Source organism: Schistocerca cancellata, chromosome 8 (assembly GCF_023864275.1).
Source record: "Schistocerca cancellata isolate TAMUIC-IGC-003103 chromosome 8, iqSchCanc2.1, whole genome shotgun sequence".
Classification (NCBI taxonomy): Eukaryota; Metazoa; Arthropoda; class Insecta; order Orthoptera; family Acrididae; genus Schistocerca; species Schistocerca cancellata.
The window spans coordinates 492233514-492248032 of NC_064633.1; the positions used below are offsets into that span (position 1 = coordinate 492233514).

Consider the following 14519-nt stretch of genomic DNA (forward strand, 5'->3'; position numbering starts at 1 on the left):
CTTGGAACACAGCATCACAATTGTCAAACAAAGGCAGGAAAGGAGTAATTTATCGTATGTACAAGGCAAAATGGCACTATCCAAAACCGACACCAAGCCAACAGTAGTGCCTTAGATGACAGGGGTGAACAATGGCTGTGTATATGTATACATGGTTCAACTGCTGAGCAACTGATCACCCAGATGAACCAAGGGGCTACCTACAGCATCTCTTCAATGACTGTTCAACAAAAGTTGCTGTGTATGGGCCTCTGCAGTAGGCGACGGTTTCCTGTAACCATACTGACTGCTTTTCATCAACGACAGGTGGGAGTTTGCATGCTAATACTGGAACTGGATGTCCACTGAGTGGTGGCAGGTGGCCTTTTCATATCAATCACATTTTATGCTCCATCTGCATGCAATGTCTGAATACAAGCACCCTGCAACAATGATCAGATGGGCCAAGGTTGAAAGAGGAAGTACTACCATGCTGTAACGTTTTCGTGGCATTCCCAGGGTGATATCATCATCCTGGAAAGCACAATGGATCAACACAAGAATGCTTCTATCCTTGGGGACCATGCCCACTTCTACATGCAGTTTGTTTTTCCTTGACACAATAGCATCTACCAGCAGGGCAATGCAATGTATCACACAGCTCATAGTGTAAGTGTGTGGTTTGACGAGCACAACGAGTTTACTGTAATCCTATGGCCACTAAACTTCCCAGATTTAACTCAATTGAGAATCTGTGGGACCATTTTGATAGTGCTGCTCACGTCGCAGTTCCTCTACTGAGAAACTTGGTGCAGCTGGCCACGGCACTGCAGTCAGCATGGTTCCACAACCCCATTGGTACCTTCCAGAACATCACTGACTCTTCCTGCATCTATACACTGGAAAGGGTGGTTATTCAGGCTCTCGAAAGGTGGTCACATTAATGTGACTGGACAGTGTATGTTAAATGCAAATTTCTCATGGTGATTCCATATTTTTGTCCAACACCTGCACTTTCACTCCACTACATTTAGACATTTCCAATCAGCAATGGTAAAATGCAAATTTTAAACAGGATCTGATTACCCAGAACCACAATTTTCTCCAGGTTCCCTTAGGCTGTCGTTTGTTCACAATTTACTCAAGAATGATATCACAGCTGGTAAAATTCCTACTAACAGGCTAAAAATAGAAGGTAAAATGAAGCGATAACAGAACAGAGTTATTGATACACACATTTTTTCCCCTTCAAACTTGCATTTTCATGAGATTAGTAATTAAAAATAATTTTTTTTGTTAATACTTCACTCTGACAATACAAACAGAATTCAGATAAAACTTAAATAATAGTCTGGTTCAGTAAGAAAGAAACCTGCAGCACCACAGTTACAAGACTTCGAGTTATGCATTCACGTCAGTGCCGCCCCCCCCCCCCCCCCCTCTCTCTCTCTCTCTCTCTCTCTCTCTCTCTCTCCCCCCCCCCCTCCCTCCCTCCCCCTCCCCCACTCTATTTTAGTCCACAAATTTATACACTCACAACAAATAACTGCATTAGACACATTTCATAAATTTTGTGTATTGTAAATCATTTACTTTTAGTCTTCAGTTTAAAAGTTTTGTACAAAACATAGGTCCATTCTTGAGAAAGCATCATCATAGAATGTCACCAAGCAGAAAGTTTCTGTGTGAGAAAAATTACGTTTCCACATAAAAGGACACTGGCAAAAATTCTAGGAAATGCAATATTTCTGGAGAGATCTTCTGGAGCATCTTCTGCCCCACTGAGGATATTGCAGATAGTATTAAAAGATGAGTACACACAATTTATTGCCAAAACAGTGTCAAACTTATTCATTACTCTCTCCCCAGTACCACCTATAATGTCAGTCAGCTTACATTTGACATTCTCAACAAATTCTACAACAGCAACACAATGGATTCTTCTCCTTTACTGCTGCTGGCAGTAGAAGCCAAAACTGTTATGGATGTATGCTAGAGTATTTTTGATTCAGTGAAAGCATTTTGCACCTTTCATACTAAAACTGAAGTCTCTTGGGAACGAATCAGTCACAGATTTCATGATTTGAAAAATATTCATCCAAACACCCCAGCATGTCAGGACAGACTCAGGCAGCAGAGCTAGATTCGGTAGCAGTTCCCTATTGAGCAACACTATGCATGCTTTGAAACACCTTCTTGCTGTATGAAAATTTATTTAATTCTGGGTAGCTGCCGCACATTTCTTTGGCAATGTGTTGCAGTGTATGGGCCAGTCAGGTTAAGTGCATTAAATATGAAGAGAATACACACAGGGCAGTTACCATCTTCAGCACGTAGGTTGCAACGTATGAATACATAACTTTTCTTTCTTTAATACCCTAAGGCCACAGAACATTAACACTGTTATTCATAGAACGAACTGCAGTTGAATGATTTGCATGTTCCAACATGTTGCAGGAAATCAGTAGTAAGTTTGAGGGTTCAAAATGTCCATGAATGTCCATTGGTTCCTTGCTGATTATCCATATGTAGTTATTACTTATATAGCGCCCACATTTTTTCAGAGCTTCCTGGTAACAAAAATGTAAACAGTGTTTCCTTAACAACTGTTCATCAGGAATCTGTTGCCTTCAGCAGTTTTGTATAAATGAGCGATATTCAGGCACTTTAATCTGTACCATGGATTGTTCACAGCAACTATAGCAGAGCACATCTTATGGAAAAATAAATTGATGGAGTTTGGAGTCTTTTGCATCTACATCAATAATACCTGCTTCTTAGTGGACTGCACTGCTTTGTTCTTTGCATGCACACCACTGTGCGTATGTTGCTTAAGTTAAAACTTCATAGAGCACTCCATCTACTAATTGCACACTCTATATACATTAGAACAATACCTCCACCTATAGTGACAGCATCGTCCATCATAATGCAAGATCTTAATTTAGATGATAATTTTGATGCAACAAGAGACGCCATGAACACACAGTGATGAAATCTCAAGAAGTTCTATTTGGCAAACTTTTCTTGACACATGCAGTCCCTAGTTCTGATTTGGTAGGAGTCATTAGTTGTCAGAGCAGGTTGCTGGTCTTTTGTTTGCCCTACTGCCAATCGTAACAGCACACACAGCAGTGACTAGTATAGTTTCACACAGTGTTGCTGTTATATCGATTTTACTTTTGAGAACTGAAACTTGAAATCTTATAAATTGAAACAGAAGCACTTCCTTCATAACCCAACTCAAAGAGCAATTAACCACATTTCTCAGAATAAAATTCAGTTGTAAGATGCACAATTAATAAATTTATTTCACTTTACTTGTTTCAATAGATTAAACTGTCATTTCCAGAAGTCTACAAAATTTAGGATATTATAAATCATTCGAACTTAGCCATACATATCTGTAAAGTATAAGAACTGTATTACAAAATGTTACTTAATATTGGTTTAGCAAATGTCAGTATCTTACTTCCAGAAGCATAATGCCACAACATGTCAAAAATACTGTATGTGAGAATTATAAACACAGATCAATACTTTAGAATAAATGAATTACATTTATTTTAGATATTAATATCAGCAATAGCCTATGTGGAACTATGTGCCATGTTTTTCATATTATTAGATATAGCTTTCTTCATATATCTTAGTTACTTATACCACAGTCAAATATACAAAAGTCCAAACACACACTGTTGCAAAAGCTGTTTCCGTCTGACAGCTGGAACGGCACTAGCATTCCAAAAGGTGAGAAAGCAGGCAGTCATTTATGTTGTAGGGATAATGTTTGTTCTTCATCCTTTTCCTATATGATTTCTAAATATGGACGCACTGACAAACATTTAACATTCTGATAAAATCATGTATGCCTAAGTGCTGTATTATAATAAATTTGGAGCAAACAACTTATTTTTCTGTTTCCATCTTGCTGCACATTTATCCTTCAATGTCATGTTGATTTGGCTTAACAATACATCAAGAGTATATTTTTTTGTGAGATCCAATAGTTTTCAAAATTTCCTTGTCATTCTTCACTTTATCTTTCTGATATATTTTGCATGCTGTCTGTTCTTTTAACGATAGGCACTTTCCCTGTTGGCATAATAGCTTTGCATGAACTCTAATGATTTGTATAGTCTTACATTTCAAGTATTTTTTAAAGACATGAATATTTTCACTTCATTAAACCACTTCACCTTCACAGCAGGTCTGTGTTGAAAATTCTGATGTATCTGGCACTGATATAGGGTGAGTTTGGGGAACTGGCAGCTTTTGTGTCTTAGGACAGTTTTACTGTTTCTGACAGATTATCACATCTTTATGGCCATTTTCTTTCCATCAACAGTTGAGATGGCTTATTTGATATGTCAATGTAGGTACTTCATTCCATGCAAGTTTATCATTTTCTGTGTTCATAAACTGGTTTGCTTTGAAGTGTAGCAAACAAAACTTCACATTATTACAGGAATAATAATAAAAATGATACATGTGGTGTCTTCTTCTTGCTGCTGCAGTTTATTGTGCTGCAAAGAACCCTGTTGCCAAAAACAATTCTATAAACCAATATAAGCAATTGCAACTCGCTTTCACGAACTCACCAATATCACGTGCATTCAACATGCTCCTATCACAGTGGGTAACAAAGATGAGATGGAGTGTCACTTCTTACATTAGACTGTGTTATACTTTTTACATGCTTTTATACATGTTCCTTCCTGCTAGCACAACAACTTGACAATGTACATGAATGTGATCCATTTACTGTAAATTATTAATCTGTGTTTATAATTATCACATACAATATGTACATTTCTTTGACATGTCATGGCATTATGATTCTGTGTAGAAGATATTGACATGAGCTAAACCAATATTTAATACATTTTTGTAATACATTTCTTGTACTTTACATAAAGTGTGGCCAAGTTCTAATGATTTATAATATGGAAATTTTGTAGGTTTCTGAAGAGGACACAATCTTTTGAAACTGCCAAATTGAAATAAATTTTCTGGTTGTGCAACTGACAGCAGAATTTTATTCTAAAATACACTCCACAGTGGCTGAGAAAATAACAGCTCTGAATAAATTCTTTTAACCACTTTTTACTGCACTAGACTGATTTTAAGAGATAACTTACTTTCTGTCTTCAATTTTTATGGTCGGTCGTATCCAAATGTTTTTCTAAGAGAGTAACTTACTGAGGTGAGTAAATATGGAGAGGGATAAAAACCACGCAATAATAATTAATTTTACGCAGCATAAGCTTAAGATGCAATGACAATTATACTGAAATATGTAAAATTAAAATGAAATATATTGTCGTGTCTAAACCACAATCAAGTCCAAACTTGAAGGCAGAATCATCATCAATGAACTACAATATCTAGCACTGATGGAACATGTTTTTTACCAACACCAACATACATCCACAACAGAAATAACTTCTCGGACACAGTATGTAGATATGTATACAAACATCACATATTCCTGAATATACAAGTATTATATACATAAGATATTTCAAGAACCATCCAGAAATGATAAACACTAAATAAAAAATACCTGCTGGATCGAATTGACAACTCACTGGTTACCAACCAGAGATGCTAACCAGTATGCCATACTTCAAGTACCACAGTTCATGGCAGTGCCCCCTCTCCTGTAGAAGCAGCGCACGCTGTTTCAGAAGTGCCGACTACAGTACCCTGGATCTAAATCTCATTAATGGTTCTCTGTATAATGGCACTGGGGGATCCTCGTGTACCGGTTGTGGTGTTAGATCCTCTGCACTATGACGAGCATCGAACGTAGCCCCTCACGTCAAAGCTTTGCAATTGCACGATGGATCTTCACTTTCTAACTTCCCATTGTAGGTCTGTACCTATGGACTGTAGTAGGGTTTCAAATGGAGGACATGGACATCTATGCACTTTTGTCTTTTTGATGAAGGATCATAATCTTCAACTTCATATATGAGATCCGAGAAATGACCAAGGATGCAATATGGCCCCCAATCCTTCCAGCACTCCCAAAAATCGACTACAAAGTCCCCCCCCCCCCCCCTCCAAAAAAAATCCTTTGATTATATCAGTCCTGTCCTGAAATGAGGGCATCTTACCCAATAATTTTCCCACCTCTCCTGAAGTGGTATTCCATCACTCCCAACCCCTTGCCACAGGGGTCATATCCCCGTGGCTGACCAAGGAGCAAGACCTGCTCAATCCAGCCACCCAGTGCCTGCTACTCCATTCTTGTCACAGGCTCATCCTGCCCCTTCAGAGGCTGGGCCACCTGCGAAAGCAGCAATGTCATATATCAACTCTACTGCAAATACTGCACAGTCTTTTATGTTGGGATGATGGCCACCATCAAATTGTTGTCATGAACAAAGTTGACCACTCAATGACAATATGCAGCTGAGCACAACACGCTCAATTTCAATGGCTGCTTCGCAACCGAAGCCATCTGGATCCTTTCTCCCACCGCCAGCTTCTCTGAAATGCAGATGGGAGTTATCCCTCACTTCTGCAATCGTCCTGGCCTCAACTCAGTTAACCCACCATCCCCACACACTCCACTCAACAGTTCCCCCTTCCTCTGTCCTGTCACCCCTCCCAATTCATGTACCCATATCACCTTCAGCTTGTGCCACTTCCCATCAGCCGGCCAGCAAACCCGTCTACCTCCAAGCTGTTATTCAACCACCCCCAGTCCCTCTCCCTCCTTCACACCTCCCTCTCTCTCTACCCACCCCACCCTACCCGTCACTACCCCCACCATACCAGCTCATCTGCCGCAAAATAGTATTGGCACTGTCCGTCTAGCCAGCAACATGTAGGGGAGAGAGAGTGTGTGTGTGTGTGTGTGTGTGTGTGTGTGTGTGTGTGTGTGGGGGGGGGGGGGGGGTTGGGGGGGGGGGGGGGGGGGGGTGCGCATGCTCATCAAAAGATAACTTTTCTGTGAATAGTCTCCTTTACTCTTAAAGTATTTACATTCCACTAGAACTTTCCTAATATTAAACTGCTTAGATAGTATTTGCTTTAATGTGCTTGTAAGAGCTCAAGTCTTTCACAATGATGTTCTCAATTTCTAGACACACCAGAATACACTAACAATATTAATAAACAATAAATCACACACATTATGGTAAAGCTTACTGATAACGTGCTCGGCGATCTCTAACAAATGGAGTAAGTGCTTCCACAGTCTCTATGTTATGAGCGAAAACATCCAGGCCTGACTCCACAATTGTTTTCACAGCATTGAGGTCGCCACGGAAATCCGGTACTAGACATTCAACCATTATCTCTGGATTCCTGTGAACATACATAAAATTAAAATGACAGAGAGAGTGAGAGAAGTTTGCTTATTGCATTACAACTAAAATTGTACCTACAGAAGTTAAAATGCAGAATGAGATTATAACAGCAGTGGGACAGAACAGAAGGGGACTGTTTACATCTAGGCAGCTGATCCATGAAACACTGAATTCTCACATTTCTGAACAGTGTAAGTAGTCTTTCTAAGCAGAATGCTGACAATATAAGGTAATTGGATAGATAAAAAACCTACTCACATAAAAAACCTACTGACCAAGCTTGCATAACTGTAATACTTTTTATATGTGTGTTCTCTTACCGCCAATTGGTGAGCACATTTTTGATCTTTACAATTACATTGTATTTTCAAAAACTGACTATTTTCTTTGTAATACTTGACAATGAATAACACTGATATGCTTGCTTGTGTGCAAAATACAGTTTCATAATGTGATATAGACTGATCAACCAAAACATTATGACCACCGACCTACTATCGATTTAAACTCATCCAGGTGATGTGTCACCTGGCGAGGAATGACAGTCACACACACACACACACACACACACACACACACACACACACACGTGATATCAGAGAGCATGCTGTTCATGTGTAGAATATAGAAGGCACACAATCTACCTGAGTTTGACCGAGGGCAGATTGTAATTGCCCAGAGGCTCGTCATGAGCATTTCAGAAACTGTCTTGTCAGGTGTTTGAGGAGTGCTGCAGTGAGGGTCTTTAACATGTGGAAAAATAAAGGTGAAACAATGTCCATATGTCATCGGGTTGGATGGCCATCCCTCATTGAAGGTCTCTGACGCCGTAGGCTAGGCAGACTGGTAAAACATAACAGGCAATGAACTGTGGCAGAGCTAACATCAGACTTTAATGCTGGGCAGAGAACAAGTGTGTGTGTGAACACACAGTGCACCTGTCACACCTAATGATGGTCTTCCGCAGCCAACAACCCTTCCATGTCCCAATGTTAACACCACAACATTGGCAACTATGACTGAAATGGGCAAATGACCATCAGCACCGAACATTGGCGTAGTGGCAGAACACTGTATGGTCTGATGACTCCTGATACTTCCTCATCATGCCAGTGGGAGAGTGTGAATCCATTGCCTTCCAGGGGAACAGAGCTCCTTGACACCTGTACTGCGGGATGGAGACAAGTTGGCGGTGGCTCCATTTTGCTATGGGGAACATGCACGTGGGCAACCATGGGTCCAGTGGAGTTGCGCAAGGCACCATGATGGCCAAGGAGTATCTTACACTGGTTGCAGACCATATATACCCCTTCATCACAATCATATTTCCCGATGGCAGTAGCATTTTTCAACAGGATAATACGCCATGTCACAAAGACAGGAGTGTGGTGGAGTGGTTCAAGCAACACAATGGTGAGTTCTAATTGGTTTGCTGGCCCCCCAACTCGCCAGATCTGAATTCAACCAAACACAACTGAGATATGATTGAATGTGGCGTCACAGCTCCAGATTTTACAGGATTTAAGTAACATGTGTGCAGATGTGGTGTCAACTCCCTCCAATGACCTACCAAAGCCTCACTGCTTCCATGCCATGATGCGTCACCACTGTTATCCATGCTGAAGGTGGACATACCAGTTATTAGGTAGGTGGTCATAATGTTGTGGCTGATCAGTGTATTGTCCAAGTTCTTAATGTAAGTCTGGAAAATTCCTTACATCACAGACAGATAGTTAAATTTAAAGTTAATAAATGAGGAAAATAACATCAAATTACATTAATCTGAGCGACTACACATTTTTACAAGCATAGGGCCAAATTCAGAGGAGAAGAAAATGATATTCAGATGGTTTCTTCACACCTTAATGCTGAACAGTCTTCTCCAGTTCACAGTATCTATATTACTGCCAATGATTTAAACACAGACAAGCTGTGCTTAAAAAGTAACAGCAAGTTTTGTTTTTCCTAAAGAATCTTTATTTATTCATCAACATCAACTTTGTTCCCTTCTAAGTAATCCCTCTTAAATAGTGCCAGCAATGTTTCCAATCTTGGAATTGATAACAAATGATCAAACTTGTCAGATTTTTTTTCAGTCTTTGCTCTTCAGGCTGTTTCCACTGGGATGATTGAGCATTGGTTTCAATGTCGTACCCATACACCCACATTTCGTCACCTGTTATAACCTCCTTTACAGGTTCTGAATCTTTGCTGACTTCATTCAGCAAATCATGAGTAATTTCTATAAGACATCATTTTGGCTGAAATTCAACAATTTATATGTTTCATGCCCAAATCAAAAAATGCTTGGCAAGAGCCGAAGAATATGCCATCATCATCATCATCATCATCATCATCAGCAGCAGCAGCAGCAGCAGCAGCAACCTCTCTGATGGCAATTCAGCAATTTTTCAAAATAATTTTCTTTACCCCTTACAGAATATCATCAGTAATTTATGTGCCACGGTGTCCAGGGCAGTCATTTTCAACGTCTTCCCTGCCCTCTTTAAAATTATTATGTCACTCGGAAACTCTTGTCTCACTAATAGTAATTCGCGAAAGACCACAGTAAACATTTCAAATTCAGAGCTGCACTTTATTCCATTTTTCAAGCAAAATTTAATACTCATTCTTTGATACATATTTTTCAAAAGTGGGAATTCACCAAGCACTCAAACACATACAACCTTTGATCACACTTCACACGGTAAAGAAAGATAATGACGGGGTTGGGAAGATTGATGATGTCACTCTGCAACAAGGAACTTCGCCCTAAAAGCAACTAACAAAATCATACAATTCATTCCCCAACAACTCATTTAAACTATTTCCTACACATGGATGGGCGGGCATTTTGCTTTGTACTGCAAGAATTACAAAATGTAAATAGAGGACAGGCAACTATTTGAGCAACATGAGCCTGTTATTTTTCACTTCCAGTACTCCACTTTTCATTCACACTAACTCATAAAAGGAAGACGACAGCTTACAGGGAGACAACATACTGTCCTCACCATGAATCCTTAGCTGCTGCTACTACTACTAGCTAATTTTGTTGATATACAGTCTCTGGCCAAAGTATTACACACACTGCACATTTTTAATGTTATTTGTAATAATTACATATTGAGTACTATATTTAATGCAATTAATCAGAAAATTTATGACAGTTATTCAGGACACTTATTACAGTGTTGAATTTTGTATCTATTGTTGCTATGTGACATTGTATTGTTGACTTATTTTAGGTATCAATGTGCAGAGTACAGCATACAGGAAAGGACACGTTCAGTGGCGTTCTCGCAAGTAACTGGTGCAGCACTTTGTTCGCTTTGATTATCAATTTTGTAATATCGACATCACAATTGATTGTTTAACAGCCAGATATTACTAACTGTGACCTTCAAAAATGTGTAAATGAGGGGACAGTTCACCACGCAAAAAAGCTGAGGTCAATGCCCTCGTTAATACGAAAATGTATTCCAATCGGGAAATTTCACGAAGGTTGGAAATGTCAGAAGCTAGCAAGAAGTGCATTAAAGAAGAAGATTAATTTAGGTAAAGAACTGAGCCCCAGAAAGTAAGAATAAATGTGGAAGAAAACCAATTTTCTCCCCAAGGTCAGAAAGATTTCTCAAAAGAATTTGCCTAGGAAACAGGTGTGCAATAATGAAATAGATAAAATCTCAACTGAAAAAGGCTAATGTGACTGCTTCTGAATGCACTGTTTACAGAACGTGGAAGGATATTGATTTCAAGGCCTGCCGACCCATTAGAAAACCAACTACAATGAAAGCAAAGTGTCTGAAGTGGGCTAAACAGTGGTGTGATAAGGATGCGGACTTCTGGAGATCGGTAATTTAGCTTTAAAATTATTATTTATGAGATGATATAACCTATGTACATTTATTCATAGTATATTAATATTGTTTCTTGATTTTTATTGGTATGCTTGAGTGATGAAAGCAAGTTTGAAATTTTAACTAACACATCTCAGTATGTGCACCACTGAACAAGAGAAAAATTTCATCCTGACTGCATTATTCAGACCGTAAAGCACACAACTAAGGTGATGATTTGGACTGTCATCTGTGGCAAGGGTACAAGAAGTCTTTATATGGTTAATGGCATAATGAAGTAAGACCAGTACAAGGAAGTCCTGCAAAACAGTTAATACCACAACTCAGAGAATGGTTCCCAAATGGGGAACAATTTGTTTTTATGCAGGATGGAGCTCCCTGTCACACAGCCAGGTCAGTTAAATCCTTTCTGAAGGAACAAAGCACCCCTCTGTAAGACTGGCCAGGTAACAGTCCTGACATGAACCCCATAGAAAATGTATGGGAACTAGTGAAGAGGGAGGTGGCAAAAGATGTCATCACAACAAAAACACAGCTTTTAGAGAAGATCATCCATGTGTGCTATCATCATCCACAAATGCATCGACAGCATACCATGTCTTATTAAGGCTCTCATAGCTGCAAAAAGGTGGTTCAACAAAATATTAAAACTAATGTTTTCACTTTCACAATATTTTAATTTTTGTTGTGATTACTGAAATAAAATATTTTCAACAAATACTACATTTCATTTATTTGTTATATCACCTTGGTTATGAAGCAGACAAAAAATAATCAATTTATCACAATTTATGTATTTAAAAAAATTGTTAGACATAAATCAAAATTTGCTTAAAACTGTAGTGTATCTAATAAATTGGCCAGGGACTGTAAGTGTTCAATATCCAGTAGAATTATACTACCTACTGTTCCTTTTTGTTTGTTGGAGGAGGAGGACCTGGATATTTTAAAGAATTTTCTCTGCTGACTACATCTGTTCTAGCAATTGAGCAGTATCATGGAAATCTGAACAATTGAAAAATTTAGTCATCTGAAAGTACTTAACCTGTTTTACTATCTTCGTAACTGCATCCAGCGTGTAACACTAAACATTGTTCACTCATTAGGAAGGCAACAAACTATGATGGGGGATAAAATTCAATAGTAAAGGAAGGATGATTTCAGCTTATGTCATATCCCTGTGAATGAGTGAAATTACTGATATTTGAGTAATATTTTTAACTGTCACCATAAACACATCAGAATAATAGACCTTCCTAATTTCCCTGTAAAGTATATGCTTTGGGATTTTGATCTGTATTCATTACGTGAGCCACATGCATAGGGCAATCCTAACTGTTTATAACTGCCAGAGCAGTGACACAGGCCTACCAAGAGGACTATGAACGACCAAGAACTTTCGATATTTTTTACGCATCTTGACTAGCTCCACAAGAACAGTGTAGAGCATCTAAAATACTAGCAGAATAGTGTGGGGGATCTAAAATACTGGCATTTCAAAATCTTACAGGATCTGGAACTTAGTGTAACAAGCCTTTAACATACCGTAGACAGAGGCACATGTTGAAAGTCTATGCTAATGTCCTCTGCAACTCAATTTAACACTTTTTATTACGTTTTCCACATCAATGATACCAGAAGCTTCCCAAGCGTCTTGAAGAACATTTGTTGTCAAATTCATAATGATTTTGTATATCACATCACCTCTGCTGTAGCTACAAGTACAGTGATTCTTCAGTTTTCCCAGAGTAGTAGTTAAACACTCCATGGGTGTGCTGCCAATTATTTCAGCAATCAAACATGTCACCATTGTCAGGCACACTGATGACAGCAAAATATCTCACCACCGGAACACTGTGCCTGTTGGGAACTTCGAACCAGCAGTACACAGGTGGACTGTTCGATCTACAAGTACAGTATTCTGTGTCATAAGCGTTTATTTCTTAAGACACTTTTCATGCATAAGCATTGTGGCCTGATGTAATACAGCATTTATAAGTGGAAGTAATCTATCTCAGGTGCCTCTTACTGCTTTAATAATAATAGTAATAATAATAAATTCAAAGGATTCAACATTTCTTGTGTAGTTAGAAGCAATGTGATTGATAACTGTTTTGTTAAAAAATCAAGTTAGATTTTTGCTGTTGTGAGAGCAACAGAACAGATTTAAGTTATACAACAAGCTAACAAAACACAAATTAACTGACTGGAAACTACATACATGAGCCAGTCTAATACAACAGAAATATCAGGGTAAGACCGAAAGAAATGCCTCCCACTTGCGAGGATTAAAACCATATTTCTTAACTGCCAAAGCATTGGCAACAAAGTGCCAGAGTTCGAAGAGCTCCTGAAACGCAGCAAAGCTCACAGAATACTAGGTACAGAAAGCTGATTGAAACCCGAAACTGATAGCACTGATATTTTGGGGACAATTTGAATGTATATTGAAAGTATAGGCAAATAGCAAATGGAGGTGGCATATTTGTCACAAAAGACAAGAAACTCAAACCCTCTGAGACAGAAACTAAAGCTGCATATGAGATTGTTTGGGCAAGACTCAGTATATAATTGGATCCTTCTATTGCCTACCACAGTAATTTCCTGATGTAACCGAAAGCTTTAGAGAAAACGTCAGTACACCTCAGTTAATTTATGAGTAAGATCTCCTATTATACACTTGCATGTAGGTTCCCCTATCTTACTGTAACTGTCAGTGGAGACTAATCATTCAACAATGAGTTGGGAAAATTAGTTTCATCAGTGGTTGGCATGATCCTCTGAAACATTACTAAATGTCTTATCTGAAAACCACCTAGAACAGATAGTTAGGAAGCCCACTTGTGACGAAAATATACTGGATCTAATGGTAACAAATACTGTCTACATCGAAACTGGTATCAGTGACCATGACACGTCTGTGGCAACAATTAACAAAGTACAAAGGACAACTAAAACAAGCAGAAAGATAGATAAGTTCAGTAAATGAGATAAAAAGTCGGTAGTGTCATATCTCAATGAGAAACTTGAAACTTTCAGCATAGGGCAGGAGCATGTAGAGGAACTATGGCTCAAGTTTAAAAGAATAGTACAGAACTGTACAGAAACTCCAAAAGAAACAGAGATTACCACATAATAGGTGTCAAAAAAAGCCTACTGTTATTGATAGAGAGATGTTGAATGAAACACGTTTGGCTGCACGATACCTTCAATGACTACCACAGCAGAGTCTGTTCATACAAATGAAGGTATCAAAGTAAAATCAAAACCAGATGCCATCTTGACTATAATATTTACAAAATGGGGGTCGATAGGAGTGATCAAATGATTTCTTACTATGCATTTAGATGAAGAGGTG

At 38.7% G+C, this 14519-nt stretch overlaps 1 protein-coding gene across 3 annotated transcripts in view; it reads right to left on the minus strand.

The window, feature by feature from the left end:
- Window positions 1–14519, minus strand: part of LOC126094590 (lipoyl synthase, mitochondrial) — a 133562-nt gene that overhangs the window by 38049 nt on the left and 80994 nt on the right. For all 3 annotated transcript variants that reach the window (XM_049909058.1, XM_049909057.1, XM_049909055.1), the window contains exon 5: window positions 7141–7299. In XM_049909058.1, coding sequence (XP_049765015.1) covers window positions 7141–7299 — 159 coding nt within the window. The remainder of the gene's footprint in view (window positions 1–7140; window positions 7300–14519) is intronic.